The 26,042-nt window shown below is 40.4% G+C and overlaps 2 protein-coding genes across 12 annotated transcripts in view; one reads left to right on the plus strand and one right to left on the minus strand.

The window, feature by feature from the left end:
* The window catches only part of LOC308193049 (spermatogenesis-associated protein 7 homolog), a 54,591-nt gene extending 35,600 nt beyond the window's left edge, over positions 1-18,991 (minus strand). For 6 of the 10 annotated variants that reach the window (XR_013949331.1, XM_080587231.1, XM_080587235.1 and 3 more), the window contains exons 1-4: positions 18,609-18,991; positions 16,488-16,708; positions 5,192-5,265; positions 98-190 (exon numbers count right to left, since the gene is read on the minus strand). Coding sequence is in view for 9 of the 10 variants with exons in the window: in XM_080587231.1 (XP_080443357.1) it covers positions 98-190; positions 5,192-5,265; positions 16,488-16,615 (295 nt within the window). In the remaining variant the exon portion in view is untranslated. Of the gene's footprint in view, positions 1-97; positions 207-5,191; positions 5,266-5,468; positions 5,501-16,487; positions 16,709-18,608 lie in introns of those variants that run through there. The other 4 variants (XM_080587236.1, XM_080587239.1, XM_080587237.1 and 1 more) reach the window with 4 other exon arrangements.
* Positions 1-26,042, plus strand: part of KCNK2 (potassium two pore domain channel subfamily K member 2) — a 160,357-nt gene that overhangs the window by 6,060 nt on the left and 128,255 nt on the right. For both annotated transcript variants that reach the window (XM_080587225.1, XM_080587228.1), the window contains exons 2-3: positions 5,338-5,399; positions 21,010-21,166. The gene's annotated coding sequence lies outside the window, so the exon portion shown is untranslated. The remainder of the gene's footprint in view (positions 1-5,337; positions 5,400-21,009; positions 21,167-26,042) is intronic.

Below are 26,042 nucleotides of genomic sequence, written 5' to 3' on the forward strand. Positions count from 1 at the left end.
CATCAGCCAGTCAAAACTAAGGACAACCAGTGTACCTTGGAATATGATTTCACCTTTCAGCTAAATGAATAACATCAACGTTGAAGACCACACATACCTTTGGCAGACATCAGTTTCTTGTAATGAGCGGCCATGTGATCTTGAATGATGTACTGATTGGAGAACTTGCAGGAAGATCCAGGAGAAAAAACTGCAAAAGGAAAAATCTTAGTTCATTCAGTGGGGCAAGAAATGTCTCAAGCAATGGCTCTAAAACATTGTAGTATTTATCATCTCTTGATTGTAACAAAATCAAGTCAATATTTTTTCATTTCTTTGAAGAAGTAAGGGCAACAGAAAATATAACATTAACAAGTGGTAAATGATTGATATTTTGCATATTTTTTAATACCTGAGAATTATCACTTGCAATAAGTAATGCACAAGACTTAGATATTACAGAACTGTGGAGAAGAACAGAAGATCTCACTATATTATATTTGATATAATAAGAAATATTTGCGTTTTGAAAAATTTAATACTAGAGACTAGGACAAAGAACTGGAAAAAACATGAATTGGAATACCCCACCTCTTGGTAATACCAGGCCTAACTCTACCTCTCCTTAGTGAGGAAAATGGACTGGATATACGCAAAGACAGAAGTGGGCCCAGAAAAGAAACCAGAATGTGGAACAGAAATGTTTTATTCTGTGACACTCCTCTGAATCTCTGTCCAACAAGATTTCTCCTATCAGGAAGAATTTGTCTCTACATCGGACAGAAATTCATTAGCCCAGGGAAAAAATCAAGAAATGGATAGGTATTCACTTGTTTGTAATTTTAACCTAGTACAGTGGTAGAGATAGATCATTGTATTTCAAGCTGTTTCTGAACAAAAAAAATCATTTTTGGATTCCTTCTCATATCACCTGACAAGATTTTTTGTATAGAAAGTTGCTTGCAAATAATACTAAAATACAGACAGAATACTTGAGACCAGAAACTTAATGTGCCTTTTGCCTTTCAACCACAGATACAGAATAGCCCTTACACAGATATAATCACCCATCCAACCTATTCAGATTCGGCTTTCTGACACAATGAAGTAAATGATTGTTTCATCACTCATGTCCACAATGGACAATTTCAGTTAATGACTTAGCTTCAAAGTCTGTGTCGTATTTGAAAAAAAGAGGAGACATTGGGTTGGGATTTTGGGAATCAATCCTTCTAACCTCGGTTTGGCTGCTTTCTTTCTGTGTTGCTTTTTCTTGTCTGAATTACTTGCCTACCAAGTGAGACAGTTCTATGAACTGTTTTTCATTGCCAGGGAGCTTGACTACATTCAATTTGTTGTGTCATCTTTTGGACAAGCACCATAACAAAGAGTGGGACAGAACACCTAATGCCATTTTTGTTGCTTCATTTAGTATTATTTTAGTAATGTGCTCTGGCAAATGAATGAAGGCCTGCCAGAAGGGCACTGGCATGAAATCCAGCTTTCAACAGCCTGTACAGGTACACATCACATCCCAACATGACCAGCCAGAGAAAGGTGGTCTTACTTCCACTCCAGGACCGCTGGTTCTGATTGTTCATCAAACACGTGTGCACAGCCAGAGTGCTTCCACAGCGACACAAGCAGATGCTGAGACATCAACTGAAATGAAGACTCTATGTTTGCTATAAAACAATGGAGAACTTGGTGGAAAATTATGACCAAATTGCACTTATCTCTTGTCACAATGAAATTCAGAGTGTGTAGTACAAGTACCACAATGGGATCTGATACTTGAAGCAATGTGAAGAATGTGAAGCTTAAAAAAATTCTAATCATGAGCATTTACCATGAGTCCAATTTCAATCAGTGAAACCACTCATGGGTGTCAGTAACAGCCTAAAGAAATCAAATAGTTAAAATCAGTACTATTCTGTTACAAACCTTTTATGTACTTAAGACTAGTAGTTACTCACTTCCCAAAACTTCAAAAATGTAATTTTTTCATGAACCTCCTGCTGGCAAAAGTATCTGGAACAAGCTTTTCGGTAATAGGCAGCAACATCCCTAGCTGGTGTAAAGTGGGGCAGCACTAGCGAGTTCAAATAATGCCAATATCCTAAATCACAACAACCAGAGGCTCTTGCCACTAAGGAAAAGAAGATATTATTTTGGGAAATATCCCAAATACTTCCCTAATTGGCAGTGACAGCCTGGATTCAATATATGCAGTGAAAAAGACAGCATGACAGAAGAACAATGTGACAATCCAAACAATATCCAAGGATTAAAAAGGGATGGAAAATCCATTTATAAAAGAACATTCTTCTCAAAATAAATTACAGCTCCAAATTTGAAATGCTGAAGATGTACAAGGCACTACTAGTTTAATCTAATTTTTTGTCTTTCATATTATCTAAATCTATCTTGGGTCCAGAAAATTACTAACATTGTGCAATAAGCAGCATTGTGGTTACTCCTATATAAGAAAAAAAAAAAAAGAGGGAGAGAAAAAGGAAGAAAGAGAAAGAAAGAAAGAAAGAAAGAGAAAGAAAGAAAAGAAAGAGAATGAAAGAAGGAAAAAGAAAGAAAAAGAAAGAAAAAGAAAGAAGAAAGAAAAGAAAAAGAAAGAAAAAGAAAGAGAAAGAAAAAGAAAGAAAAAGAAAGAAAAAGAAAGAATGAAAAGAGAGAATGAAAGAAAGAAAAGGAAAAAAAGGAAAGAAAAAAGAAAGAAAGAAAGAAAGAAAGAAAGAAAGAAAGAAAGAAAGAAAGAAAGAAAGAAAGAGAAAGAAAGAAAAAGAAAAAAGAAAGAAAAAGAAAAAAAGAAAGAGGAAGGAAGGAAGGAAGGAAGGAAGAAAGAAAGAAAGAAGGAAAGAAAGAAAGAAGTTATTTTCTTTGCCAGAGACTTTCTGTTGATCTTGGGCAAATCATTTTGTCTTTCTGTGTCTCAATTTCTCCTCTGAAAAGAGGACGTGAAAAACCCATCCATATCTCAAAGATGTTTTAAGAATAAACAATAAAATGGGGAGGATGGGATGCCATAGGAATACCTCCAACCCCTAGAAAGGACGATTTTATACAAGCACACTGGGAAACTAACACTTTTAAACAGATTTTTCTTTTGTTCTCTTTTACATCTTTGAATAACTTTAAATTGAGGGAAATGTTAAATAGAAATACTCTTGGAATTTTAGTAGCCCTGTTTGAGGCTCTGCTCGTGTCTGTATGGGGCAAATACACACCGGGTCAAATTGAAGCAGTCCTTTTGAGTGCTGAAAAGGCAGGCAGAGTTCTCAAGCCCATGTTTGAACAGAATCAAATTTCACTATTTGCTGTCATCTTCCACATACAACGTTTAACCTGTTGCTTTATCCAAGCTTTCAGGAGTTTTGACGTTTTCTAAGTATGGGCACAGATCTACACACAGGAAGTTGTCTGCTTTTGAAAATCTTCTATAACTGAGTACTGTTGTATCTTCAAGACATTTCTGTCTTGCTTCTACATCTGAGGAGAGATCTCCAGGAAACACAGATCCAAGAATGAGATATAAAGTACAGTGACAAGTCTCTAAACACTGACTCTTTTTATTTCCTGCTCTGTAATGAGTTCCCTAGTAATTTATTATAGTCCTGAATGTGTAGTTGTGTGATGACTAATTTACTTAGTTCCACTGATTGAACTGCAACAGATTACTCCTGCAAATCACGTCTGGAGAATATATCATGTCCAGAGGTATAATGTCATACCATAAATCCAGTTGTAGCAGTATTAAAGTTTGACTGATACACAATGACAGTGATAAAACATGTCTTTTCAGTGTAGCTGAAAAACAAAAATATGCTTTTGAAAAACATGAGAGGTGACTTTGCTTCTCACCAGCCTGCTGGCTGAAAGCCACGACTCTTTGTGTCTTTAAGGAGGAAAAGCATGTTCTCAAGAACATGTAAACTATTACTCTTTAAAAGGCTAGTGTAACAGTGGTGCTTCCATACTGCAAATAGTTTATACCATCGCTAGCTGCTAATTCCTACAAGTGGAAGTTTCACAATGTGGGGACAAAGCTACATGTACTTCTAATCAACAAATAAAACCAGTGATAATTAAGGCCACATCAAAAACATGGAAACGCCAAATTCTTTTCAACCCTTTTTATTACTGGACATCTCTGCAACATCCTTGGCTTTGCTTTTGTAAACTGATAGAAGTACCCTGTAGTACTGCAAGGAAAGAGCTATCCAGTACCATAAGCAGCAGTTCACTGTTATGGTTCTACATCTATTTGTCTGTGTCTGTTTATTGCCTCATTTTGTATTTAAAGCCTAATCTGGAGGGTAGAGACACCACCTCTTCACTGCATTTGTCTCACACCTGGCAAGGTAGAACACTTGCCCACAGCTAAGGCCACAGTGCTTGCTTCAGTGCAGATAAAATAGTAAGCAATGAGACAATCTCTCAGCACGGTGGCCCAGTCAATGGCTGACAAATGGTTTGCAGATCTTCTTACTTTGGTTCAGCTTCGTAATTATTCCAAGCTGCTCTCCTTCTGTGTGAGTAGTTCTCTGTATTCTCAGCTACAGGAAGCACTGGCAGGCACTGAGCTTCGGCTCCTGCATTGAGGATCTGACAGAGGTGTCTCTGCTTCTCTCCCTTCCAGAGAATATGCATGTACCACTTCATACAGAAACCAATCTGACAGACTGCTGAGGTGGGAAAACAATAAACGTCCTTCTGTCAGTCCTCTGGTGTTCCTTGGAAAGGGTGGGAAGAGAAGGATGGCAGGATAACACTCTGACATGCAGCACTCACTGTGTGCAGAATTAAATGCTTCCGACTGCAGCTGGGCTTTGTCAAGGGAGGGACAGAAGAGAAAACTGAGGGTGGGTGGAGTGGTTTGCCAGTGTCTAGTTCTGGACTGAAACTATATGGATCTGGAGAAGGTAAAGCAGAACAGCATTTCTGAGGAGAGAAGCTTCAGGCAGCTGCACAGCTTTCTGTGGTTCTTCTAGAGGTGCTTGGCAAAGATCCTGAACAGGAAAGCTGATCGACTGATTCAGAAGATCAGACTTCTGCAGTAACAGATATTAGAAGCACTTATCTACTTTATATTGATTCTATAATAAAATGCCTATCTCCAATAATCTCATAATATTCAAGCTCTTAATCCAAAATCAGAGCAGGTAGGCACCTCTCAAGTAATAATCTGAATACTTACTGCTACTTTTCAGACTCAGGTGTCCTCTGAAAGGCCACATCATGGAGTATGTAGGCACCGTGGTTACCTGGGACCTTTGGTAGGGAAGGAAAATGTATTGGTTACATATGAAGGAAGCATTAAGAAGTATGATCATCTATTTGCAGGCCCTGTGGGGATTGTGGAAGAGTCATCTCCTGGCCAGAAAGCTCCACTACAACTAAGACAGGTATGAAGTGGCTGGCACACTGAAATTTATTTTCCCCACCAGATTAATTTTTTTCATTTTAATTCCTACCAAGTGGTGTGACCATGTTGACCAGATGCTCTGTGAGAATATTCCCTGTTACAACAGCCTCTACAGGGCAATTTTCCGCAGGCCACAAAAATGAGCCATGGCATTGCGCAAATGTCACATATTTTGCAACATGAAACATCGCCTTTGCTGAATATAAATCTTCCAGGCAAAAGAAGGAGCAGCGCAGTATGCTACTGTGCTGCTTGTGCCCAAGGGAAGTAGTGGGGAAAAAAGCACAGCTTAAAAAGATTTTCTAAAGATAATCTGTGAAATAAGTTGTTAGGCTAACACAGCACAGAAGTGGGGCCTAGGAAAGCCAGGCCCAGCACAGCACAGTAAGCACAAAGGCCCCCTCTCTTTGCAAATAAAGGGCAAGCTGCAAGTCCACAAATTCCACCTCCACTGAATTGCACCAGTTTTATGAAAAAACGTCCCACTGCTGACAACTGAGTCCATCTCAGGTGAGTCGCAGGGTAAATTTTACCATGTGCCTTAACAGCTGAAGGGGCCAAGTCGCCACTTTACCAATCACTTGGGTTCACAAGAGTCAGGCAGTCACAGATTCACAGGAAATCCAGGAGATTTCAGTCCCTACCTACCTTCAAAAGCAATCCCTAACTCTCACTGAAATCAAGAGGAAGCTGGTTCCTTAATTTTCAAGTCTGATATAAAGCCTAAACTTGAGTCCTCATTTTTATGGAACATTTACCTTTGCGAAATGATTTAGGATTTGTCTCTATATAAAAGTTCCAGTAATAATTTGAATTATAATTTAAATAGATGTTCTCCAGTTAAAAAGCTTATTTTGGTTTAGTTTAAGCCTGTTCCTGGTTAACCTGAAGCAACCAGTCACCAGTGCAAAGTGCATTCTCCAGCAGATAAATTGTTATCACTTTAAAACCACACTTAGAGCCCATGTTTCTTAAGCAGATAAGCCAACTGGCATGGAGGAGCCCAAAGCTCAGCAACTTTATACTCCAAAGGGCTGTCTACCAGTGGAAACAGCTTAATTGAGAACCTACATTTGACTGATGAGATTTGTGAGTTGCAAAGGAAACATCTCCTTAGAGACGATCCCAAATGTCAAAGGACATGCCAGGGGCCATTGCAATGAGAAAAATCAATGCAATTTTTCCTTTGGTTTCAAGGCAACATTGTTATTTGGAGGAGGAACCAGGAGCATCTCACTCCTAAACAAAGGAACCTTTCCTTGTGTTGTCATACACACATTTTAGGATAATATTTGGCTTCAAAGGCATTGCCACAACTCCACTTGTATTTATACAGCTATAAACAAAACCTAAGGGCAGAAGGTTTAGAAAGTTATTACCGGTTTCAGAGCCTGATTTGGTGACACCTGACAAAGCTTGTTTTTGCAGAGGACACGTGCTCAACCTTTTCTGGAATTCAGGCGTCACCTTTGGTACCTCAGTTTTTCCCTTGTCTGGGAAAGCCTTCTTAAAGATGCAGGTAGCAAAGAGAACTGTAACTGTGCTCTCAGAAAACGAATACTGGAAAGGCTGGCTATGAGCAGTCCTTTTTTGGATCAAATTCCGCCACCCTAGATCACAGGCTTAAAATAAAAACAGTATGAAATAAATGGGAGTTATCTGAGTAAATGTTATTGCTTTTTCTCTGTGCTCATATTTCTAATTGTCATATGTCCCTAAGTTAATAGAATCATCAAAAGGTCAGCTTATTTTTTTATCTTTTGAAAACATCCCTCTATAGTCACAACAGGATATGGACGAAGGAAGTTACCTCTCTCAAAGCCAAGGTAACACATCAAAACATCTGAATCTTTTTAAAATTAGTTTATTTTTTGGTCTTTTTTCTTTTTTTTTTTCTTTTCATTTTTAAGTGGATCCTAATCATACCTTCATATATACTGGCTAAAGACTTAAAAGCAAATTAGTTTAATCTCACTGTATAGTACTAATGATCATTTCAATTATTTAATTTCTTTTGAAGTATAAATTATCTATGAAGTATAAATTATCTCTGAAGTATAAATTACCTCCACTCCTAATCGCTTTCTCTTTTTTATGCCAAATATCTGTGAAAGGCATGACAGATAGAAGGACACTGTACTGAAGAGAGCTCTTAGTCATGTGCAACTTTAGATCAGAGGGCAATTCGGTATCTTCTGGTGTCCACCCCTATCATCTTTGCCCAACAACTACTCCACTATGATTTTGAGTGGAAAAACATCAGTGGGAAACTTCTTTGAGTGAGGACTAGATAAAATTGGAACAAGCATGTATGACAAATGTAACCGTTTGACCTAAATGCATTTAATTAGTATATGCATGCTGTGGGTATTATGTGGTGCAACTCAACAATTGTTATGATTGAACACAATGATGGCAGTAGCTTTTCATCTATGTGTGTATTTACTGCAGCTCGCTCACACAATAATGCTGCTGCTGTTGTTTGGACTCTGGTGATTTCCTCCGGTCTCAATCAGTTCACTGTCCCAGGCTCTGTATAAATAGTCAGTCACTCATTAACATACCCAAAGAATTTATGGCTGAAATTTGCAAACCAGATAAACAGCACGGGAGGGAAGAAAAAAAAAAAAAAGAAAGAAAAAAAGCATGAGATTCATTTCAGAGGCTGAAAAAGAATAAGTGATTTGTTCATTGTAACAAGATCAAAAGATACAGTGGCAGAGAAATGAAACCTGGTTTACTGGGTACCAGACCAGTGCTTAAACCTCAGGGCATCTACTTTTAACATTATCTAAATATCTAGTATATGGCATTTTCATTCTCATAAGAAGAAACGCTGAAGTTTCAGTAGCTGCAAGCATTTTTGACTTATGGAGCCCTAAAAGTATCTAGGAATGGTGTGTTTCCAATAGTACCCAAGGAGCTGGAGCCTATGTGAGGTGATGCCATTAGCAATACTCCAGTGAACTCCGAGATCAGACCTTGAACAAAACCCACTGTTTTGCGTAGCAAAGTGTCCAACAGTGAAACAATGGAACTGTGTGATGGGGTTCACAGAATCACAGAATCGTCTAGGTTGGAAGAGACCTCCAAGATCTCCCAGTCCAACCTCTGACCTAACACTAACAAGTCCTCCACTAAACCATATCACTAAGCTCAACATCGAAATGTCTTTTAAAGACCTCCAGGGATGGTGACTCAACCACTTCCCTGGGCAGCCCATTCCAATGCCTAACAACCCTTTCAGTAAAGAAGTTCTTCCTAACATCCAACCTAAACCTCCCCTGGCGCAACTTTAGCCCATTCCCCCTCGTCCTGTCACCAGGCACGTGGGAGAATAGACCAACCCCCACCTCGCTACAGCCTCCTTTAAGGTACCTATAGAGAGCGATAAGGTCACCCCTGAGCCTCCTCTTCTCCAGGCTGAACAATCCCAGCTCCCTCAGCCGCTCCTCGTAAGACTTGTTCTCCAGACCTCTCACCAGCTTCGTCACCCTGGTTACTAAATCCAAAGGGTACAGTCACTTAAAAGCAGTAGGCAATGCTCCTTACCACAATCTTAAGTCACTTAAGACACACACAGACACTGTAAAACCTTACTTCAGTACTATTGCTTAAATAGCTCATTAGCTATACGTGGGCTATTATTTTTGCCTTTTTCTTATAGTGAAAAACCTCATATATATAGCCTTTGAAAGAATGCTGTTAATTTTGGTCAAACCTTTCATCTGAGCTGTAGCAAACTGAGAGAGCACAAAGCTTGCCCTGCCTCGGCTTGTACTCAAGTATAGTAACAGAAGTTGCTGTTTTGGGACAATTTCAGAAAGGATGACTCTCCTGAATCTGCTGTAACTTATGCCTACCTCTGTTAAGCTTGTATAAAGCACACTGGGGAACCTATACTGAATACTCAATAGTTACCCATCCATTTGGAAATCAAGCCCAAAGCTTTGCAGTCACTAGGTAAGGGAACAAGCCTCAGCTCTAGCAGTAGCTTGGTTTTATGTAATGATGTGTTTTGTTGTCAGCGCAGCCTCTTCAGTTTCTTCATACTGTCCGCGTTTCTGTAATACCTGGATTTGTCTCCCTACACAAATGCTGTTGCAGTTACTTACGTCTGTGCTAAACGGATTTAATTTTATTGGATTATAACAAAACAATTGAATCAGTACATGTGACACTTTGCTATTCCACATCTATGTGCAGTTCTTTTAACTGAAGACCCAGGCTGTAAATTACAGAAGAAAAATTAAGTCTCATAGCAGACAGGCTGATACTAAAATGCTGCACTGGGAATTGTTTCTATTGAATATAAAACACAGCAAAACTAAAAAAGGTGTCAGAAAAAGCACTGAATTGAAGATTCAGGGAAGAGAGACGCTTTACATCCTAGCTAATAGTAATGCACAGGTACAACATGACATCGTTAATGGCATTCGCTGAAGATGCAAGACAGACTGAGTATTTGAATGATGTACAATGAAACAGATTAAAGCATATGGCTAAGCAGTTGATGCCATGAGAGGATCACTCTCTGAACCCAAAGGGTTTGAATTCTGTAGCTTTGTACTTGCCTGCCTTAGGCTGCTGAGCAGCATCAGCTCCCTGAATTGCAGAGCTTTCTGTCTTGCAAGTTTTAACTCTCAAAGCAAAAGTTAGTGGCAAGCGTTATTTTTAAGAAGGTTTCAGCACCAGTCTAGGCTCTTGTACTATTATTCACTAGGGATAAAATACTCTGGCTCACGTATTCATACTTAAAGATTTATCAGTGAATACTATAGCATGGGTAACAATTAATCACACATTAGGCTTTTCCATTGATGGGAATGTGGAAAGTTTGGTGTTCTAAAACACAAACAGATCTGAAAAAACAGAGTTAGCAATGGAATTTATAAGTGAACATGTTCCCAGGTGTTTCGTATTGATAGAACAAGTTTAGGTAAAAACGAGAGGAACTTCACCCATAGGAATGCAGATCTACAGTATATACACACAGAGATACGTATACCGTATGTAGTGCTCAGAACTGCTAATTAGATACACAATACTTCATAGAATAGAATCACAGAAAGGTTTGAGTTGGAAAGGACCTTAAAGCCCATCCAGTTCCAACCCCCCTGCCATGGGCAGGGACACCTCCCACCAGAGCAGGCTGCCCAAAGCCCTATCCCTCAGCCTTTCTTCGTAGCAGAGTTGCTCCAGCCCCTTGATCATCTCTGTGGCCCTCCTCTGGACTCTCTCCAACAGGTCCATGCCCTTCTTGTGCTGAATGCTCTACTCTGTTTGGCGTCTCACAAGAGCGGACTAGAGGGGGAGAATCACCTCCCTTGACCTGCAGGCCACACTTCTTTTGATGCAGCCCATGATATGGCTGGCTTTCTGCAAGTGCATGTTGCCAGCTCATGTTGAGTTTTTCACCCACCAACACCCCCAAGTCCTCCTCAGTGCTGTTCCCAATCCATTCTCTGTCCATCCTGTATTCATGCCTGGGTTTGCCCAGACACAGGTGCAGGATCTTGCACTTGTCAGCATCCTAAAATCCACATTAATTTCCTGAGGGACTGGCATCATTCTTTGCTGAAATGTGAATACCTGCAGGAGTCTGAGTCCCATGTCAAGCATCAGAAGCAGCATACATAGACTTAATCTGTAACATTAAAACAAACTGAACTTATTGTTATTTGTGCAACACTTTCAAGCTGGTTGAAAATTTTCCAGAAAAACAGGACTTCTGGAGGTACTTGACATTTTCAGGCCTGCCTGCTCCATGGAAATAGCAGGGCCACCCTCTCTATCTTGTGAACCTGGAAGCTACCTGTCACATTTTGCCTTTTAGCTGAGCAGCATGAAACCCCAAACATTTGAGAACTCTGCTTATACCCAAGGGCCGGGACACTCTGAGTCCTGCACACCTGGGAGACCCTGCTCTAGACTTATTCTGGTATGAATACACAAAAAATCAAAAGTCCTGGGAAAAGATCTGGGAACCTAAGAGACAGAGCCTCCAGATTCAATGGATTTAAAAAAAAAAAAGGCATCATTTCGGTGATTTCAAACTCTTTTACCATTTCATTTCCTAAAGCAGAGGAGTTCTAATATGCATGCTAATATGGCATCATTTATCCTCTGTAATTTTGGACCTTCCTGTGGAACTTGACTACCTCTACCAAAAGCTACCATACTTGTATTGCATGAAGACTCAGATGTTTGCACTTTGTGGTGTTTACTTATCTGATACATTAAACCACGCAACTAACTGTAAAGAACTTGAGGCAAATTAAGCAACTGTTACAGCTACGTAAGTGATACCCTGGAGAGCCCCTGCGAAGACAGGCATGAGCCCATACCCAGGCCATACTCCCACTGATGAGAAGGATCCAATTTTAGCAGCGTGCTTGTCAGCTCTAAGGCCCCTCAATGGAGCAACGAAACTTCTTTTGAAATGCCTTTGCAGTCACTGGGTGGTATCCACTTGTAGCTACAGAGGAAAAAAAAAACAAACAAAAAACAACATGGAGAAGCAAGGAGAGACAGATGAAAGGAGGGAAGATCAGGGCAGTCCTTTCTCAAATCCCTTTGATGTAAAAGGGAGATGTTATAGTTTGGATATCTGTACAGACAGAAAAATAGGAACAGAAGACAAATAATAAGAAAACCATCAAAGTGTACAGAAAAATTAACTGTAGAGGCTGACTCTGATCTTTATTCTCCATCTCTTTTCATTAGCAGAACAGGACACCATTTAACTAGCAATATATTTTAGAAGGATGTCTTTTTTTTTTTTGGTAACAGCTCAGCCATTTTGACTTACTCTTGCACATCACTTCTTGGTAGCTGCATATATATCAATTACTTCTTCTCATCCAGGACAGATTTGTAACTTCCTAGTAAAAGTTTCAAGAATCTTAAATAAATAGAAGGAGCACCATAACTGTGTCAGCCTCTTTTTCCCAATTAAATAGCTGAGGGTTCCACAAGTACTGATTAGCTTATACTCATGCCCTGCAGGATAAAGAATCACTCTCATCGGGCTTTTCTGTGGAACACAGGCCAAAACTCATCTGAAAATTGCTATTCTTTACACAGTATCCAAATGAGAGAACTTCTTACCAGTGGGGAGTCTGTTCATTAATATATAAACCCTAATTGAGGAAGAACAAATGACTTGATTGCCTGAGAAAGTAACCGAGCTGCCTCTCAAGTATGCAGCCATGCTGTGGTAGCTCAGTGGATTTCAGTGGGCAACAGTCAAGTAGTTCCTTCAATAAAGGCAGGAACCCTTTTATGACTTTCTAAAATAAGCATGTTGTAAGTGAAGCACTTCAGATCGCATTTATCAACAAGAAATACGGCCCCATCCTGGGCAAGTAAAAGCAAGATATAAATAAATTCATGCTGTCTCTTCTGATGGATACCAACCTGCTGCTGGCACATTACTTAATTTATTTTAGACTCCTTTGAAAATTCAAGCCTTAAAATCACTTATAACCCCGTGCCCCTTCCAAAATCCCCTTTCTTTTCTTCTCAGCAGGACAAAGGCTGACTTTACCAAGATGGGTGCGGTATGGTCCCTCCCTTCTCCCTGTGTCCAAGAATTGCCTTAGCGATGGTCTATGGCTTGGAAGTGTCTCTTTCTCTACTGACTGGGAGGTCTGCAGCAGCATCCAGCCACCGATGTGCAGCCCACTCAGCCTGCAGGCTCAGCTCCCCTCCTGGAGCAACCAAATGCTTTCTCTCTGTTCCCTGTGAAGAAGGTCGAGTGCTGTGGCAGTGGAAATTTCCTTCAGCTTCACATTGCTATGAAGGGCTCTGCTGCCCTGGCTCTGCAGCAATGTTCTATCTACCAGCCTGGAAATGACTCTAGGAATATGTTTGTAATTAGCGTGTGACTTAGAGCATCAAACACCACAATGTATACCTTTTTCTCTTCCCATCCATCTTGTCTAGTTTAACTAGCAATTTAAAGTTTCTCGGGGCAATAGCTGTCTTTCGCTCTGAGTAGAGAGGTGCCTCACACAATGAGCCTTGATCTGTAAGATTTAAACACTAAGACAGCACAATCAGCAAGTCACGAGAACTGATCTAAGTACAAATAAGTACTGAAACACGAGACGGGAGCTGTTAGAAAACTCTGAGGTTTGTGTGTCCACCACACTGGTTAGCCAAAAATTAAAGGCCATTCTCTCCCAAAGGGCTGAGAAAGGAAAAAGGGAGGAGGGATAGTATTAGGGGAAAGTATTGTACTGTTGCCCTGTTCTTATACTTTCCCAGACATCTACTTATGGCCAGTGTTGCAGACATATTTGATTAGATTAACTTCTAGTCAGATGCAGGGCAGTGCTGGCAAAATGTTTCTCTGTTTCCATACTTCTTCACTTTCTTTTCAGTAGCTACAAATTAGAAAAAAACTATTCAAACTTAGTTTCTTCTGTCTCTATTGCTGGGTTGATAACACTTGCTTTGAGCAAGATACAACTGCAGAATGAATCAGGGCTGCTGATCTCCAAACAGAAGCAACACAAGCTCTACCAGTGTTGCATGTTTTATTTACTGTTTGGGCTCTTCTGGTCTACAAGGGCTGAAACTGGACATAATGCCTAGTGAAATATAAAAAAAAAAATAAAGAGGAAAAAGAAGAGAAAAATACACCCATTATTAATAGTACTTCATACTGCAATGGTCTTACTGTTAATTTTATCTATATGTCTCTACGTATCTAGCTGCCAAGGAATGGCAGATCATGTTTTAACTGTATTTGTTTAAAAATAACAACACACCTTATATAAGAAAAGAAATAATCAAAAGAATGAAAGAGTACAGAAAAGAATATTTAACCTGAGCAGCTGGTGATTGCTGTCTCTTCTCCCCTAATTTTAGATACTTTTTTCTTCCACTCAATGGGTTTCCCTCTGCTTATGCACATGCTTCTACTTTTTCTAACATGACATGACAATGAGGTATTATTGCTTGACAAAGCAAGAAATTTAAAAGTCATTTTCTTTTCTATACAACGAAGAATTACTGAGTTTCCCCCCTTTTAGTCAGGTATAATGTATTGCCCAGTGAATGTGTATTCAGTACAGTTGTTTGAATTACAACGTTACATGAATGAACCACACGAATAAGTCTATCACTTATTTAGTTAGGACTTTGAGAAGATAATATCATTCTGCTAAATTATCATACTGTTTATTATTCTATTATTTCTGCTTTCCATTTTTAAACCCACAGGAGTGTAAATCACCCCTGATGGGCCATGTGGTAGGTCAAAGGTGCCCAACTTGAACACAAGATCTTCACAAGGAACTACAGTTCACATCTGAAACCTGCTGGCTCACAGCAGTTAGCTATGAGTTTCAGCAGTTCACAAAGGTAACACAGCCTCTTCCTGTAGCAGCTGCGGCAGAGAGAAGTAACAGATTGATGGTGAAGGGGAGGAGGAAAAAATGAGAAGTTTTTAACGTCACTTTAGGGGCATGCTGTGCACTGGTGGGGCCGCCAGGAAGCTTACTTCTGTACCTTCTGGACTGGTGGGGAGTCATCCATGTCAGGTGTCACAGAGCAAACCCTGTGGCTAATTCTACACCGTAACAAGCGATGGCAAAGCACTGGATGCTAGCAAACTGGAAATTCCTCCAGAGCAGGCAAGCAGTTCTCAATGGCCAAAAGCCAATGAAGCAGCTCTGCTCTATCTAGTCATAAAGCTTCTAGCATAAGGACAGCAGGAACAGGGACGTGTCTGTTCCTACATGCCAAAAAAACCCACAGGAGGAGGTAGGAAGCCCGATTCAGGCGGTAACTACAGAGCCAGTATAAACAACCAGTTTAGAAGCTGAGCTTTCTGTAACTTTTTAGTGACAGACATCAGGGAAATGATTGCTGTTTCTGTAGCAGAACTACAGATGATCTAGTTCAGCATTCTGCTGCCAAGAACCTGCCTTTCAGGTATCTGAAAAAAAACCTCCCACAGTTTTTATATATATGTAAAATATTAAAATAATAATCTATTCTTATCCTCATATTAGGTTCCTTATTTCTAACACCCTGCTTTTATCTTCTGAATAAAGGAAGATACTTAATCTTCTTTGTAATAAATCTATTGGAACTCATTACAGAATACTTGATATGTCAGGTTGTGTCTTTTCTAAACACAATTAAAAGGATGAGACACAAAATCTTGGTATTTATCCGTGCTTTGTAGTTTCAGCAATCACTTCAGCAGCTCCCTTGAAATCATTTAAATTCCTTTAAAAAAACTTAGTAATGTTAATTTAAAATTTGCAAATTTTCCAAATGCTCCTCCTGTTAACTTTAACCGTTTTAGTAACAAGGCCAAATCAACAACGTCCAAATTTTAAATTGAATAAAGACAGCCACTGATACCTACATCTACCGAAAGTCAATGTGTTATTTAAGGACAGGGCAAAATATGCCATCAGATATCAATGATAAACTCTGCCAAAATGGAGACCAATAAGCTCATGGGAGAATTCTAAGCAGTAAAGTTAGCATGACATATTTGAGTGTTTTAAGGTTGAATAACAGTTATTGCAAGGCAAAAACAATATTATAATGCTTCTATCTTGACTGACAGGCATAAAAGCTTTCAGTAAGAATTCATTTCATGTGCAGAATGGGGCCAACAAGTTGTAAATAACTACAAGAGAGTTAAGAATTCTCATTATCTTCATGGATCAAGGTGCCGGCACTGTCCAGATCTTTCTGCTTGTATTTACCTATCTGCATCTTTATATACCATTGTGCTTTTTAGAACAGGTCTCAGGTCTCCACAATAGTGCTTTTTACATAAATGAGCATATTCCCATAACCCAAATACATAGCCATTTCATTTATTTAGATGGAAATCTTTTTATTTGTTGCAATTTCTTGATTTTTTTTTTTAATAATAGTCAAGAAATCACCAGAATGCCTTTTCCATTTTTATCCCTTACAAAAATCCTTGAAAAAAAAAATTGGACAAGTGATATAATCAACAAATTTATAATGATTGTAACAGGGAACTACATTTTACTTTTGATTTTTCAATCACCACACGCTGTAAACTTGCCTGCATTGCCTCCTGATGAAGTCCATAATGATTTTGACTTTGACTTTAGCAAGGTCACAGTTTGATCTTCTAGAAGCTCGTGGGTGCTTCCAGACAGAAGGTATGAAGAAACACAGGGGCAGGTACATGTGTGTTTGTTTGTGGGAGCAACAGGCAGGCCACACCTCTGTCTTGTATTCAAAAGCTATGTACTCAGCTAGATTCTTCAAATTCCATCAGGGCTTGGTGGAAAAAAAAAAAAAAAGAAAAAAGAAAAAAAGACTTTGTTGGCAACTAAAGACATTATAAAATGAACCCTTCAAAATATGTACCAAAACTGGACTATTGCAATCAAAATTTCCATTTTCTGAAAATAGCCATTATGTACTAGCAGTTCTACAAAAAAATGTACCTAATTACAATGAAAGTCTCTGAAGAGAGACTGAGAATAATCAGATGTAGGAGCATTTTCTGTGGACAATTGGCTGTGCTACTGCAGAAAAGCTCTGTCTGCCTTCATCATAGATACCCAGTTCTTTTTCTCAGAAATAAAATGGGCTATAGTAAAGTAGGAAAGTTTCCTAATTTTTGTTTATTTGCTTGTTCTTCTTTTTTTTCTAATGACACAAGCCACAGGTTAAATTAAAATGCAAGAGGAGCATGCTGTAGGACAAAACAACACTGTTTAAAACTACAGCACTGTTAAACTACCAGGCTCTACAGGCACGATTTTTTTTTTTTTCATTGTGCAAGCAAAAGCATTCCTGTTACAAGGGGAAATTAGTTATCAGAGCAAGATCATACAGCATAGTAGGGGAGCCCTGCTGTTACTTGCTGAAATAACGTCAGAACTGAAAGGAGGAGGTATTAAATGTAATTCCCTGCTGCTTGCTCTCTTAAGGCACAGGCAGCTCTCAACTGGAGACCTGCTCGTTGCAATCAAAGTTTGCCCTAAGAGACCTTCTCCACCATAAAGCCATAAGCAGCTGCAGCAGTGAACTATAAAGCTCTTATTAAATTTGGGTACAATCCTGGAAGTCTTTGCAAGGGAGGATCCTCATCCTCAGCTCCATTACTTCTGAGCAGGGCCCTACAGGATTTCACAGCATCTCAGACGGGGTGAGGCTGGCAGGGACCTCTGTAGGCTGACACAGGGACACCCAGAACAGGCTGCTCAGGGCCATGTCCAGTTGGATGCTGAACATCTCCGAGGAGGAGACTCCACAGCCTCTGGGCAGCCTGTGCCAGTGCTTCCATCACCGCACAGCACACAGAAGGGCTGCCTGGTGCTGAGGGCACCTCCTGTGCTCCGCTTTGTGCCTGTGGCCTCTTGTCCTGGTGCTGGGCACCACTGAGAAAAGCCTGGCACTGTCCTTTTTGCACTCTTCCCTCGTGTGTGTGTGTACTGCTAGTCAGTCGAGAGAAGGGATTGTCCTGCTATGCTCTGTGCTGGTGCGGCCTCACCTCAACCACTCTGTGCAGTTTTGGGTGCCACAGTATAAGAAAGACATAAAATTATCAGAGCGTCCAAAGGAGATCTAAGAAAATGGTGGAGGGTGTAGGGGGCAAGATGTATGAGGAGCAGCTGAGGTCCTTTGGTTCGGAGTCCAGAGCAGAGCAGGCCGAGGGGAGGCCTCATGGCGGCCTGCAGCTCCCTCAGAGGGGAGCGGAGGGGCAGGCGCTGAGCTCTGCTCTCTGGGGACAGCGACAGGACCTGAGGGCATGGCATGGGGCTGGGACAGGGGAGGGTCAGGCTGGGTGTTAGGGAAAGGTTCTGCACCCAGAAGGTGGTCGGGCACTGGGACAGGCTCCTCAGGGAAGTGGTCATGGTACCGAGCCTGCTGGAGTTCAGGAAGCATTTAGACATCACTCTCAGACATAGGGTCTGATTTTTGGGTGGTCCTCTGTGGATCCAGGAGTTGGACTTGAAGATCCTCGTAGGTCCCTTCCAACTTGGGATGTGATATATATATATATATATACACCTATATATAGGTATATAGGTATACCTATATATATATAACTAGCTCTGGTTGCTCCAGTCTCCGATTTTATTTTACCACAATCCAATCCCATATCGTGCTCTCCAAATCACCTCTTATCACCCCTCCAAGCTCCTCCTTCACCTCTAATTAAACTTACCTCATGAATTCTTCCTCCCCCCAACTCCTGCCTTCCTTTGGTCACCAGAGCACGGGGGCAGCCCTGAGACACCTCGTAGCCCCCTCTGCCCCTGTGGTGATGTTGCCACGGAGGAAGGATGCCCACAGCAGGGCACAGAGTTACTCCCAGGCCCCTGGCCGCTGACCAGGCCCCCGCTGTCCGTGCTGAGGTACCTCACAGGCACGGGGAGCCTGCTGGGGCCTGAGACCTGTGCAGCAGCTGCCGGCAGCCAGCAGGGCTCCACCTGGCAACGCGGCCACCCAGGGAGGAGCCCTGTGGCCCTGGCCACTTGCCTTTACCTCCCAGGGCACCTCCTGAAGACGCGGTCCCTCTCACAATGCCCGTAGGGTGTTTTGACAGAGCTTTCAGCGTCTCCTATTTATAGCTCACCCGTCTTATTTTTAGTGCTGAGTACGGGTTTCTGGAGCAGGAAAGGTTGGCAGGGTGCATGCGAGGAGACTGAATGTTGGGTAAAGAGCGAGCGACAAAACATGTCAGCTCATCACATTAAATATTTAGAGCTGCGGGGCCAGGGCTGCTGACAAACATCATGCTCTTGCAGGCAAGCCTCCGCGGATGGTCTTGGGTGGAAGAGCTGAAACAACCAGATCAGCAATGTTTACAGGCTGAGCAGCCCGCTTGGAAATGTGCGTCCTGGCAGTGTTTCTCTGTGAAGGTGTTATAAAAAAATACGATTTCAGAAGCTGTAATGCACTCCACACATTTGATGCTAAGGATGTGGTTGGATGGGCAAGGAGACTGTAGGAAAGCAAATTTCTGTGTCATCAGAATGATACGCTACTACTTGGGATATGAATAATTGAAGCATACATGTCAGTCATCAAAGTGCTTAGTTTTCAATATCCAGTCTTAAACATCTTAGAAAAAAGCATTATTGCAGGACTTCATTTTTTTTTTTTTTTGGAGAAAGTGCATTCACCCTGAAGGGTATGTCCTCCCTTTCCTTGGTACGTTACATTTACATTGAACTTAACAAGAGCTGCATGTGCGTAATGAACCGACAGATAGCCCAGGGCACACACATTCCTCACTGGGGTCCATTATGTGCATTAGGTGACCAAAGGATAAATTAGATCATGTGAACACTACTTGGATATATTCTGCAGTTCTTTAAAAATGTACTTATCCAGATATCTGTGTCTCCTCCATTTCAAATTGTGTTATCTCCAAAAGAAACTGTTGAGAAGTTGTGCCACAGCTAAACTGAAACTGAAGAACCTGCAGTAGAAGAATTACAGGCCACAATATCATGCAGAAAAGGTTCGAATACCATAGGCAGAGCAACTGCACAGGCTCATGTAATTTTGAATCAAACCCTTCAGAAGATTATTAGCAGGGATTAAATGTGGTGCTTTCAGAGCCCAGAATGTTTCTTACCATATCACCTAAAGGAATATTTAATTAACTGCTTGTTATTGTATATGCTTACTCATTGTGCTCTAGCCACTTCAGATGAACATCTTTGTTCCAACTAGTGAGTTAAACCTGCTATAAAGCAAGAGATGTGGAATGACCCTGTGTATAGCATACTGATTGTTGGTGTTTCTTATGTATAGTTACAGGGTTTTAAACATCAATAGCATGCTCTGGAAAATAGTATAAGCTGCAGAAGACAAGTTACAGCAGTGTCTTGCTATAAGTTTTAAGTAGAGAGTGTCGCTGCTGTTCCAGAGTCATTGTGGTGACATCCGTTCTCTAAGGCTTTCTTGAGCCAAAGTGGCAGACAGGGCAAGAAGGTATACATAATAAAGCAACAGCTGTACAGGAAGGAGCTTAAACTTCCAGCTTTAGACAATTGCATTCCATATTTCCAGCATCTTCAAAATAAAATATGCCCAGGTGGCAAGTGGAGGAGAAACTTCATCTCCCTAACAGTCTTCAGATTAAATCAGGCAACTAAACATTTTATCTGCTAGCTTCATGTCTTCTAGCAGATAACTAGAGGCGACAAATGCTGTGAAGGGTAAGCTATGTTTTAAATTTCACCTAGGCAGTTAATTTGCATGCAAATAACTGACTAGTCCTTTAATTATCCCATGGTTCTGTTGGTGATAGGCAAGAGCTATAGCTCATATTCCCTCAGTTATGTTGGTGTAGCAAGAATAACAAGAAAATTAAAAAAAAGTATTTTTGTTACTGAAGTCAGCACTTGCATCTCTGAATTCACACAGGGAACAGATGTGATAAGTAAGAAGATACCATTTATACACACTTGCTATTTGGGGTTGAACTGTGCTTAAGAGAAAGTTGCATAGATCCTAAGTCTGCAATCAAGAAAAGTTGCTCTTAATGTGCAGATACTTTTAAAACCGGGACAAGGCTTTTATGTCTTTTTAAACAGCCACTTTTCTCCTATCAGTTGTTGTTTTGATTGAAGAAAAGGAAAAACGAAATGAACACCTCGTGAAGAAGATATGGAGCTATTTTGAAGAGCTTCCTTTACAAATGCTCCTCTTGGGATTCAGTCTCTCACATAGCACAAATCCCTTGTCTGAACCATCCTTCTCTGTGAACAGGTAAGTTCTGAAGCTTTTATTGCCTTTTAATCTAATGGACAGGTTCCTAGTTTGTATTTAATTAACATATCTTATGCTGGCACTCTTGAAAAGGGGGAAAAAAAAAGTTTATTGGAAGCAAATTGTTAAAACAAAGAAATTGAGAAGGTTGAAGAATAACCAAGAGATAAAAGACATCAAACAAAAAAATGCTGGTTATCCTCATAAAGACAGAAAAAGCTGGCTTTGCTTTTTTTCTTTGTAGGAAAGCTACCTTTGCTTTCCTCAGACTTAGCTGCTGTTTTTCACTCTGGCTGTGGTAAAATTTTGCTTACAGTCCTAATCTTGTTCAACTCAGTAGCAAGATTTTCTGATGACCCTATTCTGCAGGAGTAAGGAAATGACAATCTCAGTGCCTATGCAGAATCTAATTTGATATGTTTCTAAGCAATATTAGTCTCTTACCTGAAGAGAGAAGGAATTTCCTTCTTTCGAAGGAATTTGGTTAAAGTTGTACTCAGAGTTTGGTTTTGCAAATGTCGCTTGAGATTAAGAATTTTTTATTTCAATTCACAAGTTGGAATAAAAAGATTTGAACTTTGAACTTGATTATTGTGACATTTCAGTTATGTTCTTATTTTCACTTTTTCTGATAAAACTCAATCAGGAGAAAACACGAAAAGGTAACAATAAATATCAGTTTTGTTCTGTAACTTTTACTCAAATGAGTAATAGCACTGAGTTTGGGGTGAATTCTGTTGCTTTAGGACCACAGTGATGGGAAATTGTTTGGTTCTTAAAGATTTAAATATTTAGTAAAATACAAAGTTTTATAAAAATTCAGTGTTGTTGGACTTTTCAAGAGACACAGCAACTAAACAAACAATTGAATGATCTAGCAGCAGCAGGAGACCTGCTAATGCAAATACTTAGTGGAGTGACTCATAAAAACAAGCCAAAAGAAAAACATTAACCAGCTTGCCCTTCCTCTTTCCCTTTCTCCCTCCCTCCTTCACTTCTCTCCACCTCCTCTATCTTAAAAGCACAAACAGATTAACACCAGGGAATTTTTCCCTACTTCCATGTGGTACACCCCAAAGGACTGGTAAGGGAGGCAAAAGTGAGATGCTATTTCATCTTAAAACCTAAACCGATCTATAGAAGTCTCCCTCTTGCTGAATCACTGCAGGGAAAGAGGTCTGAAGAGCTTCTATAGCTGCCTGACTACACTCTTTAGTCACAGTCTTTGTGTACAGGGCTAGTCCAAACATGGCTGGCAATGCTGGAGTAAAACAAACATCTAGACTAAGACTGCAAATGTAAATGTGCTGCAAAAACTCTTCAGAGGCTTTAGAAGCATAAATATTTATAACATAAATAATTGGAGACTTCTAACCTTTGTCAATCTTAATGAACTTGTGGGATTTTCCCAGAAATTTGTGTTATCCTTTAGTCCTCTGCTTTCTTCCCACCTGTGTGTTTTTTAGTGGACATTATAAGCTGGGTGTACTGTGCTTGGATTTTTCTCTGCAGTTTTCTGTGGCTTTACTACAGTAAATTTTCTTTCCAGGAAGCTGCAGTCACATGAGTTTAACTAACAGACCTCTTACATTGTGAAGTGATCGCAGTAGCAAAGGATCCAATTTGAATCAATATGACATTCAATCTATTAGGTGAAGGCTACTTGCAGTACAGGAAATTAAAAATATTATTGTCTGTGGTTGCCACAAACAAATTTATCACTGAGGAGGGAGTCCATTCTCTTAAGGGGATCTCTACAGCACAAGTTCTACTACTCAAGAGAACAAACCAACTGCCAATGTTTAGACTACCCTGTGAACATTAGTGGAGATTATGCACCTTGCAAATTCAAACACACCGTAAAGACTGCAGATTATTTTTTATAGTCTTTTTTATTTGGTACAAACTACATACCATACAAAATCTGTATTCTCACTCATAACCAAAATAATCTGACTGGTACTTAAAAATGTACTTACATCTGCTCATTTATCTCCAGAGTACATCTTAATGGTGCAATTATAAATTACTCTTCTTCTTGCTGAAATTTTAAAAGTAATGTCTATCCTTTGTGTTTCTCATCTAATATATAAATAGCCTGATTTGATTCTTGGAAACCTTTAATTTCTGGCTGCAATAAAATAGTAGAGGGACATGTTTCTAAAATACATGTTTCCAACCACTGGAAGGAAGTCTATCTTACTAATATCTTTATCATTAATTTGCAGTAATGATCCAGAAACTCAAACCAGCAGGAAGGATAAAAATATAGCAACAAGCCTTAAATAGCTTGTTGACAGAGAAGCTTTAGAAATAAATTTAGCCTCAGTTGCAGCTACAGTTACCATTTGCCACTCTCTTTTTCTATGGCATTGTACTCTGTGTTGTTTACTATTTCAGTGTGCGTCTGCACACTGTCCCTCGAACCTTCATAGGAAACTACATGGCTAAATGCAACCCCATAAGAAAAGGCAAGATTTGGGAGTTGGTGCAAGAAGTCTGTGCTCAATGCCCAGTTTCAGGGCACACCATCATTCTCAGACTTTGTAAACAGGGCTGGTGGATTCTGGTAGGTCCTGGAGTCATGAAGCTAATTAGGCATTACGGTTGTAAAGTACCTCAGCTTGGATGAACCCATCCACCAGCCATATGGAGTACTGCAGTAATTTAGTCTCTGCAGTGGCACTCAAGTAGAGGAGATTATTTCTAGGCCCTGTGATGAGGTTAGGCTTGGAGTGGGGGGCTTAACACCTTCACCTGGGACTCTTACGAGTATCGCTTTTCTACGTTAATTGCAGAATATCCGTCTGCACAGCTAAAGGAAGGATTAACACAGATTTAGTCTCTTTTAGAGAAAGGCAAGATCTAATACAGTTTTGCAGGTTGAGCTTTACCCTTTCCAAAAGGAAACCCAGGACTACAAGGTTCCAAGCCCTTCACGCTTAAAGGAAAAGTGACTATGCTGATGGATAACTGTGGGATTTAATTCACAGTATTGAGGGCAATTCAGATTATTGCTATGATTTTTTAGTAATTTAGTTATTTCATTAACTTGTTTAAAAATAATTAGCAGAGTCTGTTTTATGAAATTTTCAAAAAAATCTCAACCTGGATGCAGATGAGTGATCCCTGTTGAAGTGAAGTTCAGGAATATCCACTGAAGTATTTAATTCTTATGACAATGGCACATTCCATGGCATTGCTATGTCATGTGTTACCTTGCTGTAACATTATGTTGCTTAAATCACTATGAAGCCCTCTTCTCTGCGTTGTGCAAGAGACCTGGTGATTGCTTCCCAGCAATGATGAGAATGAGTTATGAGCCTCTCTGCCTCTTCCTAAAATAACAGGGAATGAATTTCATGTGGGCAAACACTTGACTCATTCTTCTTGGAATTGATAGCTTACCACACAGGACTTGGAGGCTGCTCAGTGAACCAGTCATGGTTCACAGGAAGAAGAAGCCTCCAGAGGAGCTCAGACACTCAAAGAATAACATTCCTGGCCAAAAATAACCCTGAGCACTGAAAACAAATTGAAAAAAAATATTGGTTTACTTGTAAATCTGTTGCAGCAACATGTACCTCCAGACATATCTGAGAGATGAATGGTACATGCGTCTTTTTCTCTTCACTCTTCTGTTTCCAAGTAAAGCTTCTTCCCAACCAAGCCAATGCCATGCATGATATACATGGCTTATGATCATGGGTCACATGAGCTATGTCAGCTGCTGTTGGTGAAGACCCCAGTGCAAGATGTGAAGGTAAGAATGGCTGCCCTTGGACAATTGCAATGATACAGTGGTGACCTCACCTCCACAGAGGGACTGAGAAAAGCAGGAACGCTTAGGAAATGCCAAAACTGAAACAAGGACAGTGTGGGAGAGGGACAGCCCTGCATGTGGTGCTGTACAGTGAGGATGGGCAGGCTGCATGCAAAGCACATCCCAGATGATTGTGGAAGGATGGGTCTAGTAGCATAGTGGGCTGCAGTGCAATGCAGCCTGTTGCGTTGGGAGTTTCAGCACTGTTTTTTTATGGACGTGTGTGAATGTGGGTGTGGAGGTAAGGTGCATTCAGGTTAGTATAAGCGGCATATCTCCTCCACGTTCGTGCACTCTGGTGAACTGGAGATCACCTTTTCTCCCATAACTTCCACAATCACTACCACTATCTCCTATAATTCTGTAGCTGACTGTGGGGATAGTTATGGCCAAATGTACACCATATTTTTGGATCTCTGTGTTTTGTCTTGACTGACAGGCCTTCAGCAGACTTGTTGGCACAAAGTAGGAAATGGCTCACTGACAGCAGAAGGAATATGTCCTTCTTGGAGATATGAATCCTTCCTTGGATGAAGGAGCTGCTGTGTACTGCCAGCTAGCATTCTTGCTGATTGTTAAGTTTCCAAATTAAAAAATGATTTAACTCTACATGAGACAATATGTGCTATGGGATGATGATGTGGTGTGGATCTTTATTGCACAGATAGGGAATCTAAAACAAACCTAACCACCACTCACCTTTTTTTTTTTTTTTTCCTTCTCATTCCCTTCCCTTGTCCCTTGCAACCACTCCTCCCTGGCACCAATAAAACATTCTTTCCTCCTTCACAATTTTAAATAGGGAGGTAATGAAAGTGATCAGCCTGCCAAGAGTAAGGGGAAGGGGCTGGAAACATTTGGTGGTAGTGGGAAATAAAGGAGAGGAACCAATCATTCCTCAAAGTCATTCCTTTTCTTCTGAAAATATGTAATTCCAGTACAGATGCCACAGAAAGAATAATCTTTCCGATTGCTAAGAAAATGTTGGGAATGCCTGCTCCAAAAAGTATACTTAGCATCCTTGTCTGTATGCTGACACATCAGCCTTCATTC

Source organism: Anser brachyrhynchus, assembly GCF_964034855.1.
Source record: "Anser brachyrhynchus genome assembly, chromosome: 3".
In the NCBI taxonomy this organism is placed as follows: domain Eukaryota; kingdom Metazoa; phylum Chordata; class Aves; order Anseriformes; family Anatidae; genus Anser; species Anser brachyrhynchus.